Genomic DNA, 16,973 nt, shown 5'->3' with positions numbered 1-16,973 from the left:
ACTTATAAACAGAAATTTGGGCCCAGTGACAAGGTATTAAGCAACTCCAGATGTATCTCCTTATACAGGGCCAAAGGATGAGTGCAATGGAAAACCTGTGAGGTGACTATTGTCAGGAAACAATATCACCATTGCCATCTTGCCCTACTTTCTGCAGAAACGCTTGTGTAATTGTTGTTGGCTGGGACTGATATGGGGAGGGAAGTTGGCTCCTGCCTCATTCTACAGAAATCAGTACTCTGCAGCAGGCTCCTGCTCTGTCCTGCCAACCCTTGGAGTGAGGGAAGTGCAAGACATGGAAAGAGCAGATTGAAGGCATTGCTCTGAAAAAACACAGAGAACTCAAGGGGGAGGGTGTATTTTCTTGCCATCCTCATTTTGAAGAAACCAGAGGCAAAGCAAACCACACAAAGTGGTTATGCAAATAACTTCAGTGACTCTGGAAGAGATTTGAATAAAAGGGCATAGTCCACTAGTTGTGGGTTACATCTTCCATCTGTGTGAGAGAGAAGATACTGCATGTGAAAACCAGCCAGAGCTGGTACTGTATTGCACTTCCTAATAGCCAGGCAATGGATACCCAGAGGAACATATGTCAATCACAGTCCCATTCCTTGTCTTATGATTAATACAAGACTTAAACAAAAATGAAATTTTCCTCCTTTCTTTTCCCAAACCTGTTCTAAACCTATTCTAATCATAACCAGAGTCAAACAGTATCTTTGTGAGCAATATCTTCAGCAAAATTAAAAATATAAGCAATCTCTCCCAGAAACAGTCATCAGCCAAACTCTACCACTCATGCAAGAGTCCACAGAAAAGTCAACTCCTCAGGTCTTCTTTATCCAAGCCATATTAAACCATAAACCCTGTTCTGGAAGGTTTTAGGGTGCTCAATTCATACACCTGCCACCACCACTTACCAAGCTGATTTCAGTGCTGGCACTGTTTATCTATTTATTTTTAATGTGAGGATTTAGAAGTCAAAAATAAGAGTTTACTACAAGATTGATCTTGCATTACCTTTCAGAGCTGGCTTTATGTCTGAGAAGTGGCTCATATTCAATTCTGAGTTACATATTTATCATCTGCAGATGGGATAGGGCAGTTAGGATATTAGCAGTATTCCAATGTAAAAAAAAAAAAAGGATGGATGGTTCTGCTTTTTCTGGATATTGCATGGGCTCTAGGATGATAGCTTTTGTTTTGATTCATGGAATTCATCAGGGTACTCTTAGGACTGGGGAATGCTAGTGCTGGGTTAGGATTTCAAAAGAAGAGAACTTTGGTTTCCTGCTGTGTCTTGACAGTCAATGAAATTATGCTGATTTGCCTCAAAAGAAGCTATTACCCAGTAATTGGGCAAAATACCTTGTCTCGTGTCACTCACTTTTTATTTTCCTAAGGCAGGGTGCTGCCCACCAGTGATTAACACATCTATATTTCTTTCCAGGATAAAATGGAGTGGACATCTGCTCCTAAAAGGAACATTAGAAAGATCCCCTTTTATTACAGCCTCTTGATGCAGATTGCAAATGACATTACGTGTACATAGCCAAACTCCTAGTGGTGCCAATAAATCAGCCCACTCTGTGGTTTAGTTTCTTATTAACCTACCATGCCTGAGGTTAGGCTGATTCAGCAAGTTCTTCTTGAGGTTTTTTTGGTTGGTTGTTTGGGGGTTTTTTTGGGTTTTTTTTTTTTTTTGGGGCAGCAGTAACAAAGCAGAGAAAATGAGCTTTTCAGTAGTTTTCTCTTTAGCTTCTCAATAGAGAGATGTAAATTCCCTGAAGAATTTACAGGACAGGAAAAACCAAGGCAGTCAAAGTACAGGAGAGCTGTGGCACAAAGGGCTGATGCGAGGATACCTATGTATTAGGATAAAACCATTTTCACTGAATATCTGGAGTGAAACTCATGCCACCATGCCTCAGAGAGGCCTGAATTGTTGGGATTTATACAGATCAGACCAGAGGGAAACTGCCTCCATGGCTTTGTTCTGCCTTTCAGACAGTAAGTGAATACCATCACCAGGAGGCCAGAGAATTTCAAGCCTCTACCCAAGATTTACTGCCAAAGAGATAAAAAGATGATGTCATTAGGATAACCCTCCAAGGATGGTTCAGGACTGAAGTTCCATTTTCACTTAGTCTTGTCATCTTTAATTAAGTTTAGTTAAATAACTCCTTTGATTTAGTTAAATCAACTTACTTGTTGGCTGCCACAGCTGCAATTACAACAAAGAGTGATGGTTTAGTACCTTCCCCCCAAATGCTCCACACGTTTCACATGGCACATATAATTGTTTTGGACTGGAGGTTTAAAGCTGAAGCCACCAATTCCCACAAAAGCGAACATCCAGAATTTTACTTATCAAGATACATATTAAAATTGTCTATTTTCTATGACTAACTATGTATTAAAAGCTATCAGGTTTTAATACATAGTAGTCCTGTAGGCAGAAAAATAGAGTTGCTGTAGAAACAAACAAAAAAATTCAAGCAACTAAAAATGCCGATGGAAGCACAATCTAGTCTTTAAAAGAAGAGAGGAAATGTAAAATCAGCTCTGTAAACTAGTTTGATTATCTGATGCCAGATATGATAATCCCTATATAGAACTGCATGTTGCATCTGCAGCTGGAAATAAAGCATGCACTAAAACAGCAAGCTAAATGGAACCAAGGGATTGTTTACAGCACACAGGCAGTGTCACTAAAATACTGACACTGCATTTTGGAAATACCTCCTCTGACAGTGCTTCCAAAGATGAAAATAGAGGTTTAACTTGTCAGGCTAACAAAAAGAAAGCTTAAAAAATGCAAGCCAGCAATGAACTGCAAAAGTTAATGCTAAATATGTAGTAATTAACATATATTCTTTGAAACTGTTGTTTGCTACAATCCAACTCCAATCCAACTCCAATATAACTAGGCCTACAATCCAACTCCAATGTCAACTAGGACTTGTTAGCTTTTTTCCCCTGAAACTTCATATCATTCCTATGTTATTATTTCCATATTAATTTATCATTATTTACACACAATTCTGACCCCGTCATCATCAATGTCACTACTCCTACAAGTAACGCAACTTGAAGCAGCTGGGCTTTCTATTGTCAGAAATATTTTGTTCTGGGGGGAAAAGCCATATCTTTTAAAAGAAAATATAACAGCAATATTTTTCTCCATCAGGCACAGATAAGTCTGTGAAGAAAGTCTGTAAAGTGCTCTTTCTGTAGCCCCAGAAGGAAACTTCAGATTCAGACAGCCACAGAACATTTAAAGTAGGGGTTAGCAGATTAGATCTTTACTATCTAATACTCTCATGACAAATGTAAAAATCAGGATTATATGTTGAATAATATTTCTTGTCAGAGATGTAAAATCCTCTGAGCAGGATTTGCACTGCTTTACTGAAGCAACGGTTACATCATACTACCCAAAACAAAGAGCCAGCAGCTGACAGGGACAAGAGGGAAAGAGGGAGAACTGACAGCCAGGTTTTCATCTGCACTTTCTGTTGACAAGTCTTGCAAAAAAAAAAAAGATCCATGTGCCTTTTCATTGTGTCAGCAGAGTTAATAAAAAAAGTAATTCAGCATGAAAGTGAGTGGCAGAAGCAGCCTCCCCAAAAAGTGCTGTTAATTTCCCATGGTGAGATTGCTTAAACTCACATGGTATTCATGTGACAGCTGACAGACAATCTTCCTGCTCTTCAAAGTGACCTTTTGACTGCCAGCAGTATTACCATATTTTGCTCTTTTTGTTGTTCCCACCTTCACTATTCTTAGGTACAACCATCTCTCTTTGAAAGGCAGGACTCTGAAATACCCTCTGTGAAAGCTTTAGCTCTGTGGCACAACTTGTCATAGGACAAAGCAGGTTGGGGTTTCTTTTTTCTTTCAATTTGTGGAAGGAACTAACACATTTCTCCTGAATTTTCTTTGCCAGGCTGTTTGTTTCTCAAATCATTACTATGGCTCAAAACTTCAGGACAGCAAATGCACCTTTACTGCTGCCAACACAGGTTTTGCGGGCTTTCAGCTCATGGGAATCTTTGTTTTTCATGGGAAACCTGCCACAGCCAGCCAACTTCTTATGGGCAGAGGCACTCATGCAGCACGAGGCCACGTGTGCTTAGTGAGCTGCACTGCAGTGGGCAGCTGCTCTGGGGACTCTGGGGACTGACCCTCTGGTGTCAGGCTTGGCACAGACTCCTGGGGTCACTCCTTCACTGACTTCATCACAACACATTGCTTTGTGCTTGGGTGTCCCTCTACCCACCCCGTTCTTCTCCTCGTATCCACTAGAGGGATAGCTAGGAGCACAGGACCGAGGACACGTTTCCTCACCCCTACCCCCAATGCCACATGCTGCTGCCTTTGGTCACAGTGGTTAGAACCTTATTTTTTGAGTAGTTGCAACCACAACTCAGGATTATTCATTGTAAATCGCTAATTAGTTAGTGAGAAGAGGTCAGAAATGAGCTTATTGCTAAAGACTGTGTGACAATATGGCATTTTTCCATATATTCCAAATATACAGGCAGCCTAAATTTGTGTCTGAAATGGCACAAGCACACATTTAAGAGTGAGGAAAAAACAGTAAGAGGCCCAAAGAAGATTATGTCTAGCTGGAAAAAGTGGGAGAGGTGATGGAAGTATGCCAGAATTTCTTAGCTACTTCATGTTTCAATGCCTACTGGAAATAATGGAAATATTCCTAATAACTACACAGGAACCTGAATGAAACTTCTGAAGCATCAGAGTCTTATCTTTACAGAGAACAGAAACAGTGAACTCCTTGGTATTTAAGTCAGCATGCTCACAGCCAGCAAGGAACTGATCATTTATAAGAATCTGTTACCATCTGTTGAAGAAAGCTGTAGTTTGTTATTGAATGTGAGGCAAGAAGGAAACATTTCTGCATTGCAGATTCAATATTTCTTCAATTTGTGGAAAAGAATATATTAAGGGCAATATGGACTTAGCAGGATCTAGCCTTTGAGCAGAAAGGCTAATCTATATAGATTTCCCTACATGAATGGCATAGTTCTTAATCACATATAAAACACTGAGTATTTTATATTTTCTAGAAAATATATGTCTTAAAATGCTAATAATAGTCAGAAAATCAGTTAGCTTTAAATACAACTATCCTATTTCTACTCAAAAGCACTTCACCCCATTATAATAATTTAATTACAGTAAGTTTTAAGTAACTATCAAGCACTGCAATAAGATGGGGAATCAGCCCTGTACACATTTAGTTCAAAGACTGCAGAAATGGTTGCCAAGATTTTCCAAACTTCTCACAGATTCTATGTTGCAAGGATGAGACTTGCCTTGGCTGGATTACTGGAGTGTTATTTAAACATGATGCACGTGTATATACACACACAGATATCCACAAAAGTACCAGGGACTTCAAGAGAAGTTTCTAGGTGCATGGCCCTAGAGAATGGATCAAAGTTTTTTCTTAAAAAGTGACAGGCAAAAGCAAGAAGAACAAACAGTGGTGGAGTTACAAGACAAAGCTAACCTGATAAATGGAGTGACATAACCAGAGGGTAGAAAGGAGGCCTTCCTACCTGTCAGGCACACCCACCTCGCTTTCCTGAGATGGCCATTTCCCTTTGCCTTGCCAAACAGGACAGTGTTTTCTACTGGCAAATACTTTTTGCAAGTTAAAATGACAAGCAAATACCAGGAAAATGTTCTCCATTCTCCTGAATGTACCACTCTAACTCATTTAGGAGATGCACAGTAGTATCTGATTTGAAAACTGTTACCTGCAGACCTATTCTCTGTTGCAGTGTTCTGCTCATCTCAAAGACACTTGGCAGAGGGGCCAAAGCTTACCTTCTGATGCCAAAGGACAGATGTGCCAGCTGCTGAGATTGGGTTCCAGTCCAAAGATGATCCCCTGCTTATAATGTGTCTTCCTAAAGACTTTAACAAACAATGAGGTTATTTTTAAGCTTGCCCTTCTTATATGTAACAGGGAGCTGTCCTATAACTCCATTTTATTCCATTAAAAGTCTGTTAGAAATTGTGTTTGTTTTATTCAATCTTAACTGAAGTTCTACCTTTGTACTTTTTAATGTGATTTTATCTACTGTTCCCTTCAGAAGTCCTTTCTCATACCATCTCTCTTGACAAAACCAGGTTTACTTTTCTCCCCCTCAAAGGCATGGCCATTCCCTCATCTTCTTCAGGCTAGGGGGAAAAATCCATGTGGTTCTCTTCCTGTGGAAAATCACAGTTCTTTGTTGCTCTTGAGCCATTCTCTGTGATGGAAATGACAAAGATTTGGTAAATTTGACTACTGCCAGTATGAACCACCATATTGCTCAGTAGGACACTGCCATGATAGACAGTGACACATTAATGCTTTTCACCTGAGGTTCCTGTGGTGCTGAACATTGCTGAGCTTGTATCATAGTTATATTATTGCTCAGGAAACTGAAATAAGAATGAACTAAATGACTTGGTAAGAGACACACTAAATAAATAGTAGGAGATTAATATTAATGTTTCTTTTTCATGCTCTGATGATTCTGAAAGATTTCCCTTGTGTATAATGTAAAGCAATGTTACTGGACTTTAGGGGAAATCAGGATGCTAAAATCTCACTGCATAGGTGACAGAATACAAGAAATGTGTTCTCTTAGGGAGGATCACTACATCCCCATTTGCTGAGTCATGTATCTACCATGCCGGACCCAGACTAGTTTCTTCTACAGTATATAAATGTTTTAAAAATCTGTCTTTCTAGAAGTATTGTCTCCCTGGGATGGTTGATCTGTATTTACATTTTTGTTTAATCAAAGTGGTTTTCTGCCACCTTATTTCTTACCAGAATATATACATAGCCTTTTTTCCCTCCTGAGGATATAATGTATGTTCTTTCCATATCTGACAAGTGCCATGTGGAATCATGGTTTCAAAATATGCAAAAGCAATCCCTGAGAAACACCCATCTTTGCAGAAAATGCAATTAAAAGACCAGTGGACAAGCCAAAGATCTGTTGCAATGCTGGACTGGCCTTCTAGGTAAGTGACATATCTGAAAAACAAAAAACCACTACATGTCTGTGGAACCAGTCATAATCTTACTGCTATGGACACCTTGTGTAGGCTGGAGAAGCAGTGCACTCCTCCTGGCAGCTCAATCTGAACATCCTCAGCACATGGTGGCATCTTCTTTCTGGCTGACCAGCTTTATCAACCAGCAGCTGTTTAGCCAAGATCTTTAATATAAGATTTGTAAAACATTAATTTAATACTTCCATTCTAAAGCATGAGTCTTTCAAAGGCAGGGCAAGTAGCAGAAAGGCAGATTTACTTCCCCTTTCATGGTGTCATAAAGGATTTTATGCCTTACTATGAATGTTCTGCACTGAGATGCAATCATTAAATAAGAAAGTTGCACTCTCTGACAAATGTTTACAAGCCAACTGCCTTGCAGCAAATAGCACTCTGTGATATCATGACAAACCAAAGAACTGTGCCATACATTTTCAGAACTCAGATGAACTTCGTGCTTGTGAAGTGGTTGTATAATAGCAGCAAGAACTGCCCACGAGTATTTGCAAAAGGAATGCAATAAAAGAATTTTACAAGAAGCTACCAAAACACAAGTGAGGATTAAAAAAAGAGTCTGAACCTGACTGCTTGGATTCTACTCAGAACAGAAAGAACCAGACCAAATCCTTGATTTTGGCAGTCCAATATCTAACTTACAGGCTAACCCTCAAACCAGAACCTAGTATTTATGTTAGGTGTTTAAGCTTTCACCACATGGAATGGGCCTACTGGGGGTAGACTGCTACAGAAACATTGCTCTCATGAAGAAAATCAGTAGAAAGAGTTCTTCTGAACCATCTCCAATGTGCAGTTACAGTGCACATTCATGTGTCAATAGCCATCCAATATGTCAGTGCCTTGAAGCCTAACATTTCCGCTTACCTACCTCCCTGTAGATAAGAATACTTCTTTCATAATATCCCACATAGCCATATTATCATCTGTCAAAATGGTCAACTGCTGAAATTTCTAACTTCCAGGAAGTTTTTTAAACACTTAAAAACCAGCAGACAGCTTAATATGCTTCAGACCCAAAAAATTCAATAACCCATATTTGCTACATTTATAGAATTTACTGAGGCAACTAGACAAAAGAGCCACTTGTAAAGTGGCAGGGAGGAATCTTTGTTAATAATGACTGAGAAGGAGACAAGATTTGCACTGCAGAAAACAAAGTGTGGGTCTTGAATGTGATGAATCCTTGGAGTGTGAACACTTCAGTACTGCAGGTGGGGAGACGTCATTGCCTGCAAGGTTTGGGCAAGATTTTTACAAGATTTGACTTGCCTGGAATGAACAAGCACCCATGCTGGTGCATGGGTACATAGGACAACAAGAGACAGTAGAACTCCCCCCCAGTTCAGTAGATGTGTAGGCTCCCTGCTTCAGTAGAACCTAGCATTCACACATGTTTTGGGCTGTTATCAACATGTGGGGTTGCAAGCCATCCTTGACAAACTCATGTATAAGGACTTAAAGGACTTAAACCCTTATGTAAGGACTGTTGCTAATCTTAAGGGGACAGTGTTTTGAGACAATGGACCTAAGATAAGCACACTTGGCACAGCAGGAAGGAGCTGATTCCAGACCTAACAGAGGGAAAGGTTTGGTTAGCAGTGGGAAAAAATTCTCACTATGACAAAATATAGGAAAGTGTGTGTATAAGCACTTGTTTCCTATCTCAAATGATTGGAATGGCATCTATGCCCCATGGATGCCCAGGACCTGGACTCTAGCAAGATGGTACTTCCAGAAGAATGACTCTGGGATTATTGGCTTTGGCACAGGGTCTCATTTGCACCTTAGGCAGAGGCATCTCTTATAATTAGACTGTAACACCAAACAGTGAAACTAAGATGTTTCAAATCAGAAAAAACTGTGGCAGCAGCATTCACATTTAATTTATTGACTTCTAACAATATATAAAAGCCAAATAATTACAAAGAAAGCAAAGAAAATGAAGTAAACCCCAAAAAGGCTTCAGCTGCCTAAGTCATCTTCAGTAGCACTTCCACTGATTACAATTACCTGCCTGGTCTCAAGCTGCTGTATCATTTCTTCCAGTCCAGTGCTCTCCTGTGCCATGTCTTCAGTGTCTTACGACATCTAAAATGGTCTAGACACCTACATTTAAGCAACTGCATTTCACCAACGCATCATGGTTACAGAGACAAATTGAAACAATAAAGATTTTGTATCTTAATAGCCAATGCAAAAGCTGTTAAAGTAACTGACCTGATTTCTGTCACAGATACATCTCAGCTCAACAAATGAAGGGAAGACAAGAAAAATTGTGGAACACTGAGAAGCAGTGAAATAATAAGAGCCTGCAGGCTGACATGTCATCCATTCTCCCATTCAAAGCACACTGAATTCCATGTCAATTTTCCCATTCTGTTCAGAGGCTTTTGGCTTGCTCCATGAGATAAAGAAAACTTCTGGTGGAAATTACAATTGTGTCAACTTTTGGGATAAAATTCTATATACCTAGACCAGCCATGGCAACCAGCCTGGCATAGCCAAAGAGAATCATAACTGTTGTTTCTTGCATGTTTTTAACACAAAGATACCAGTGCCCAAAGATTCTAAACCAGCTTTTCTACAGGTTGGAGCATCACTTCTGGTTAAAAAGGTTCTGAATCCAACAAACAAGGTTCTGATTCTTTGACAAAGATCTCTGCACTCACACTTCACTGCAAGACTCAAATCTAAATTAGAAAATTTACAAAATTACAAAATCATTTATCATATGAAGTTGTTTAGTGTAATACGTGGCAAGAAGTTATCTAGCATACCTTTACACTTTCCTGCAGCATTTAAGCTGTGCTGATCATCAGATCTTTTTTGTTGAAAACATATGGTTCAAATGCAGAAGATTTATTTCTGACAATTAAATGCAGTCATTTAAGCAAAATACTGTAATGACTACACTGGAGGAAGAATGAAGATAAGGATGTAAGATATAAAGTGAATATTTTTGGTAGCTGATTCTATTCAGGAAAAGAGAAAATACATTTATTTGTGTGTTGATTAGTGCATCTTGGGGCAGTAAATCAGTTTTCCATTCTAGTCTTGTGCACTATGGTTTGTCATTCACACAGATGTGGCCCAAGGAGGAAGAAGCTTCATTGTTTGCCATCTAAGAGATAAGCAAGAAAGGACAACAGTGACTTTATTTGACTGTCAACCTCCCAACATTGCCCTTGTTAGGTGCCTCCAAGTCAGTGATAACTGGGATTAGGACTAACAAGGGAAGGAGAAGCATGGTTCCTGCTCTGGTGGACCTCACCTCCTGCAAGCTCCTGCAATGATTCAGGGGCCAATGGTGCCTCACCACAGTCACAGAAATACTATGGGAGTAATCTGTGAATGAGAGCTCAAGAGTTTCCATAGCAGAGCCTCAGAGATTCAGGGCACAGCATGGATTTATACGCTGGCAAGGACCTTGCCTCACTGTTTTCTGCAACTGTTTGCTGTAGCTTTCTGGGTAAATTCTTCAGAAAAAGAATTGTAATAGCAGTGGGAACATGACTACAGTGAACAGTTGCAGAAAACAGAGCATAAAGGATCAGCATTATATGAAGTGTATTGCCTTGTTTGTTTTCCTTCTCTTTGTTAGCTCTGAGTTAATTTCTCTCCCAAAGAGTACTGGGCATAGCAAGGAGAACTAGAATGAAGTGACAGTGCCAGCATGCAGTCAGTGGGGCAAAGCACCTGGAAGGAGACTGAAGACGCTTAGAGCCTGATCCATTGCACGTAAATAAAATGAGCTGTTTAATCCTCTATGGGATTTGACATGCAGAAGAAAGGAGGAGGGTTCAGGGAAAGAGAGGGCTGTAAAAATTATGTAAATTTCAAAGAAAAAAAACCAAACAACAAAACCCAGAGAAATTCCAATACAATGTTTGAATAGCATTTGTTGAAATAACTTGTGTAAATGAGACCTGTTAGCAGAGATTTCAATTACAAGGAGCTGTACTTAAAGCATGACTGATTGGAGGCATCATTAGGCACTCCACTATTTGGCAGTGCCAAAATCAGTCAGCAACTCCTACCCAGCCACTGTGACACAGAGCCCCACCTTCTCTTACCATCCCAGTAAAGGCATCAGCGCAGTTTGCCCGTATTTGCTCAGCACTCAGGGGGCTCTTCAGTGCAAACGTCTTTTTCAGTCCTCTTTCATTCCTCACACCAGTTACTGCATCCCTCAAAGCAAAGAACACAGAGCATCCCAAGAAGAATCCTGCCTCACCTATCCCCTGAAAAAGATTTTAAAAGACAGTCTTTCATATAAACACACACATGCAGTCCTATTTTGTATTGCATAGTACACACAAGTAAGCTGCATACTCTGAATGACATTATGATTTCTCCATCAATTAATATTTTTATTCCAACCTTTCAGTTTATCACCAGAGATTTAAAAGTATGGTTTTAAATTGATCTTGCAGCTTCTGGGTATGGTCTGTTAACAAAACTCTAAAATCACTACTTGCCAACCATTAAGGTGACACAACAATATCTGGCTTTCTCTCTTATCAGCTTCCCTGATGTCATAAATAAAACAATTTACTGGACATTTGTTTGAAATGCTAAAGGAGAGGAACTGAAAACATATGTGTTTTATATCAAAATAATTTCTCAGATTGGCCTGGGATCTAAGAACTAGGCTCTGTGATGATCTGCTTACCTTGGATGCATAGATGGCATAAGGATTTTGAGAAGGTGACAGCAGGGAAACACTAAACTGTTCTGGAATATCACAAACAGCAGGGATCTTATACTGATCTGGACCCCGAGTATAGAGGACTCCTTCTGAAGAATACTTTAACTCCTCCATTGTATACAGTCCAACACCTTGAACAAAAGCACCTTCAATCTTTAAATAAGAAAAGAAATGGCACTTATGTACTCATGTTTGGTTAACCAAGAAAACTTCACCAAGAACTCTTTTGTATCACTAGCTGTTACTGTGATATATATGAGGCCTAATGCACTTCTGTTTGCCTAATGAGATTCTTCAACATTTTGGGGCAACTGCAATGGAAAAGCTTTCACATTCCTCTCTCATACCTGAGAGGACAAATGCTTGTATAACGAAGTGGTGAGATCTATGGACCAGCCTGCAGTGAGTAAAGATGTTTCCTTGCTGTCAACTGGGGAAGGCAGAACAAACAACTTGGAGACTGTAGATCACAAACAGAATTTAAGTCCAGTACATAGAAGACACACACACATTCTGGAAGTACTACAGGTTGAAACCATGGGTAAAATTCAAGCTTCTTTGACATCTACAGAGTTCTGACACTGAATCAATTGGAGCAAGTCTATAGGCAAAAGACATTCTAATATGATCTATAAACTAGTAAGAAATTAATATTTTCTGAGTTAATGAGGTAATCATCATTTCACATGAGGACAACAGTGTAATAGAAATAAGGCCTCAGAAAATTCTAGGCACGTACCTGTCCTATATCCACAGCTGGATTTATGCTGCATCCAATGTCCATAACAATGTCTGTTCTGAGGTTCTGTTAATAAAATTTAAATTTATAATATCACCCAGAGAGATGGAATGAAAGCATTAGAAAATAATGTGGGTCAGAGCTGGAATTCAGTGAAATAAGAAATGCTGAGATAGAGGCCCTCCATGTACATAATTTCAGAATAATTTCCAATATCTCATCACAAGCAAAATGTCTCAGCTTTTACAGAAGTTTAGCCAGAGACAGCCCTGCCAGATTTTTCCCATTGCTGAAGGAAACCCTCATACAAATGTACAGAAAGAGGACATGTGATCATCAGTCTATAGCCTTTAGCTGGCCAGATGGTCAAAAGCCTGGAAGTTGAATATTGCTATAAGGTGTTTGCTGGCAAACAGGGACAGAACAAGCAAAGAACATGTTAGATGTCAGCCATAACCCAAAAGGTGAACACACATGACATTGACACGTATGCCAGAAGCTGGTTAGTACTGCATTTCTGCTTCAAAATTTTATCTGCTTCAAGCTTCCATTCTGCTCCACCTATAATTCATATTTACACCATTGATATATTTACTATCATATGAAGACAGGTGACTTATTAATCCCAAATCTGAATGATTGTTGGAGGAAGTCTTATTCACATTACTGTCAAAACTTCTCTGACATTCAGTTATTACCTTGTGATCTCCTGTTAGACAGTTAATTTCAACCTCTGAACAAGCAGCTCCAAAAAGAAAATATGTGAATGGCTGTCCTTCCCCTTTCTCCCAGTCCATGTATTCATTGTAACCTCTGATGGAAGAAACAAGAAGAAAACTGACCACAGTTTACATTATAACAAAGCAGATAAGCACATAAGTTTGAAACTGCTTGTGAAATCTTTAAGTACAACATCTTAAGGGAAATCTTAAGTAACAGCTCAGAACTTCAAAATTTCATTAAAGTCAACAGAGCACCACTATTTTAGGTTTGATGCCTCTGGTATTTATATAAAATTGTAGCAGACAAACAAGCTATTTCAGTTCAGGAGAGTCTATAACCAGCATAATCCTAGAAATATACAAATAAAAGCACAGTAACCAATACAGAATAAACATTTAAGATCATAGTTACTGGGGTAATAGCACATAAAAGAATTTAGAAAAAGGGAGGAAAACTTGTCAGGACCTATGAAAGAATAATTTACAAGAGATAAATGAAAAAGTCAGAATTACAGAAACAGCCTACAGAATTGAGTGAGAGGGTTAAAAGAGGAATATTGAAATAAAAGTGTAATTATTTAGAAGGGAGTGGGATTCACTGAGGACACCATAGTGGTCAGGAATGATGAGGTAAATCCAAGGACATGAGAGAACAGTGAAATGTGGTATCTTCCAAACATGGGAGCTTTGTGACTAAGGTGTATTTTCTGACTATGTATGACTGAAATGTCTTTGTTGAGCATATTTAAGATTATCATAAAGCAATTACATAGTACAGAACCATGCACTGAAAAAGGGATCCGCAAACTCCATATACTCAACTTCTCATAATCCATTTACCTCAGCTGTCTTTGAGATTCTTGGAAGTAGAGAATATGACTGGCTAAAAACTAGATCAATACAGGATCTGAGGCTTAGGGATCTGCAGATTTTTTTGGACACAATTAAATATCAATAGCAAAGTATGACTGTTGTGCATTACTGTGGTGATATCAACATTCCTAAAGAGCTGCATAAGCAGAAAACATACTTGAACAGGCTTAACAGCAGGAAGGGACATTTTATGTTACTATTTCTTGGTGTTTTATAAAAGTATGGTTTTCCTAAGTGCCCTTTCAACTCACTCCAGACTGCCAAGAGACCTGAAAAGTTGCTATTGATAAGGAAAAACCACCAGCAGAAGAAGAAAAGAGATAAGGTACAGCAGGCCAAGAGAAAAGCTTTGCTTTGAATCCCACCTGAGTTACAGCACAAAAATTTTTCATTTCTGGCTCTTTATAAATATTGTGAAAGAATTCAAAGAAAAAGGACAAAGAGACTGCTCTGAGAGCAGTGGGAACAATGATATTTATAGCTTATAGTAATCCAGCTCCAGTAAATAAACTATATCCCACTCTGCACATGACTTACAGACAGCAGTCACTTTCTTGATACTTTCTGGTTTGCTAAATGTTAAACCATGGAGCAAAGATGGCATAAATATTATCTTAATACTTCCAGAGAGTCCACAGAGGACTAGACATAAATTAACACCTAAACTTTATGCTTCCAACCCTCCATATAGCAACTAATTATATAAAACATAAAATAAGCTATTAGAAAGACCTATTAGACAGGATATTCTCTTTACAGCACTAATTATCTTCAGAAATCAGTCCTGGTCTAATTGATGCATTTTTAAGGAACAAAAATATATTACCTAAAATAGCCAGTAGCTGAAAGGCTCACACTCTGTTTAAAAGCTTCTCTAATCTGTAAAATATAGCAGTGCTTATGGTAAACCAAGGAAGGGAGTCAGGAAGGAACACAGCATCGGCATATTTACTTTATTTACATATATATACTTACCCACACATATTTACTTAAAACCCAAACTGTAAAAATTGTAAAGAAAGGAAGACAAACTGAGTTAAGCATGTTTAGCTGCACATGGTGTCTAAAGCTACAGAATTAAACTCCTTTTGCATGAACAATCTGATACAAGCAGAAATAGACCTGTCAACAGCAGTGTTCTTGCAGAATCTTTATTACTGGTAATTCGCTAGGCAGAAAGGGCCCTGCTCAGTTTTTCTGATCAAGTTCTATAGAGATGGGTCCCTCTGTCAGCTAACCAGATCTGGTTGATAAGTCACTGATTATATTGGGTCACGAGACTGTGTGCATGTGCAACCTTTTGCTTTTTCTTTGATAAACTGCCTTTATCTTAACCCACTGAGACTTGTTGGCTTTTTTCCATCCTATTTTCTTCCTCTATCTCACTGAGAAGGGGAGTGATAAAACAGTTTGTTGGGCACCTGGAGTCCAGCCAAGGTGAAACCACCACACTGACATAAAAGATCTACATGACCTATTTGCACAAAAATGACAGTTTTCAAGATAAATGCTCTTTGTAAAGTTCTGCCAGTCATAAAAGTGACAGTATGAGGACCCAAATCTATTTCCTTTGAGTGATTCTCATGTTAGATTTACTCAATTTACAAGTCAAGAAATTTTTGTGAGGCTTTTGGTTGAGTTGTACTGACTTTCCAAGATACAAAGTTACTTTGCATATATTAACATTCCTTCTTTGGTCAGACATTTCTGATAATACTTTTGGTATGTCTGAATGATTCAAATTAATTGTATATCTATTAGAGGAGATTAAGTGTTTTGGATTAGTGTTTTATTGTTATTCCTAAGCAGGGAATACAGCTGGCTCTCACACAGAGCCAAGGCCTTTTCTGCTTTTTGGATAGCCCCACTAGCAAGGAGGCTGGAGGTGCATGGGAAGCTGGGATAACTGACCAAAGGGATATTCCAGACCATATGGCAATATGCTCAGTATGTAAAGGAGGGGGAAGCAGGAGGAACAGGGGGACATTTGGAGTGCTGGTGTTTGTCTTCCCAAGTAACCATGACACGTGATGGCACCCTGCTCTCCCAGAGATGGCTGAGCACCTGCCTGCCCATGGGAAAGAGTGAAATAATTACTTGCTTTGCTTTGGTTGTGTGTATGGCTTTTGCTTTATCCATTAAACTATCCTTAATTTGACTCACAAGTTTTCTAGCTTTCACTCTCTGTGACTCTTTCCCTGATTCCACTGGTGGGGAAATGAGTGAGCAGTTGTGTGGTGCCTGGTGGCTGGCTGAGATTACACCACAACATACTGCAACCCTTTAGACATAGGCTGTGGACCAAATCTGAGCCTAAGCAGACCTGGCTGCACCTAGACTCCTCTGAAAAGTTTAGAAAGCCAGGGGATCTCACTGATGCTCATGACTCAACAGAGGGACCATAAGCTGATTTTACTATAATCAATTCTAACAGATTATAGATTTGTTACTTGGATATTGCACTGGCAATAAATCTAATTTTTATCTTCCACATAATCATTGCCCAGCCAAGAACCTTCTCTTGAGTTTCACCTTTTTGTGACATAGCCTTTTTCTAGAGTTTTTAACTTTAGGATTTTTAGGCTGAGCAGATTTATAGACTTACAGTACATTTATCACAGTTTCTGCCAGCACTCAAACACATTCAGTAGGGTTCACAGGTCTTACCCAATCATTCCAGGTTCCTGTTGGGTTCTTCTCAATGATGGGCTGCAGGCGTTTCAGAAGAGTTTGGCAAGCATCCTGGTGAGAATTGGGAGAATATATCACAAAATAAACACAAATACATTTGGTACTATTCAAGTTATGTTCTAGTTACTATTTC

General features: G+C 39.1%; 1 protein-coding gene across 3 annotated transcripts in view; it reads right to left on the bottom strand.

The window, feature by feature from the left end:
• Positions 1 to 8,971: 8,971 nt before the first annotated feature.
• AOX1 (aldehyde oxidase 1) overlaps positions 8,972 to 16,973 on the bottom strand; it is a 38,793-nt gene continuing 30,791 nt past the window's right edge. For 2 of the 3 annotated variants that reach the window (XM_036387084.2, XM_036387086.2), the window contains 7 exons: positions 16,817 to 16,891; positions 14,976 to 15,028; positions 13,253 to 13,367; positions 12,555 to 12,620; positions 11,780 to 11,968; positions 11,181 to 11,348; positions 8,972 to 10,228 (listed from right to left, as the gene is read on the bottom strand). In XM_036387084.2, coding sequence (XP_036242977.1) covers positions 10,169 to 10,228; positions 11,181 to 11,348; positions 11,780 to 11,968; positions 12,555 to 12,620; positions 13,253 to 13,367; positions 14,976 to 15,028; positions 16,817 to 16,891 — 726 coding nt within the window. In that variant the 3' untranslated portion in view covers positions 8,972 to 10,168. Of the gene's footprint in view, positions 10,229 to 11,180; positions 11,349 to 11,779; positions 11,969 to 12,554; positions 12,621 to 13,252; positions 13,368 to 14,975; positions 15,029 to 16,816; positions 16,892 to 16,973 lie in introns of those variants that run through there. The other variant, XM_036387087.1, reaches the window with a different exon arrangement.

Source organism: Molothrus ater, chromosome 7 (assembly GCF_012460135.2).
Source record: "Molothrus ater isolate BHLD 08-10-18 breed brown headed cowbird chromosome 7, BPBGC_Mater_1.1, whole genome shotgun sequence".
In the NCBI taxonomy this organism is placed as follows: Eukaryota; Metazoa; Chordata; class Aves; order Passeriformes; family Icteridae; genus Molothrus; species Molothrus ater.
Note: the sequence above shows the minus strand (reverse complement) of the source record. Positions and strands in the feature narration are given on the sequence as shown.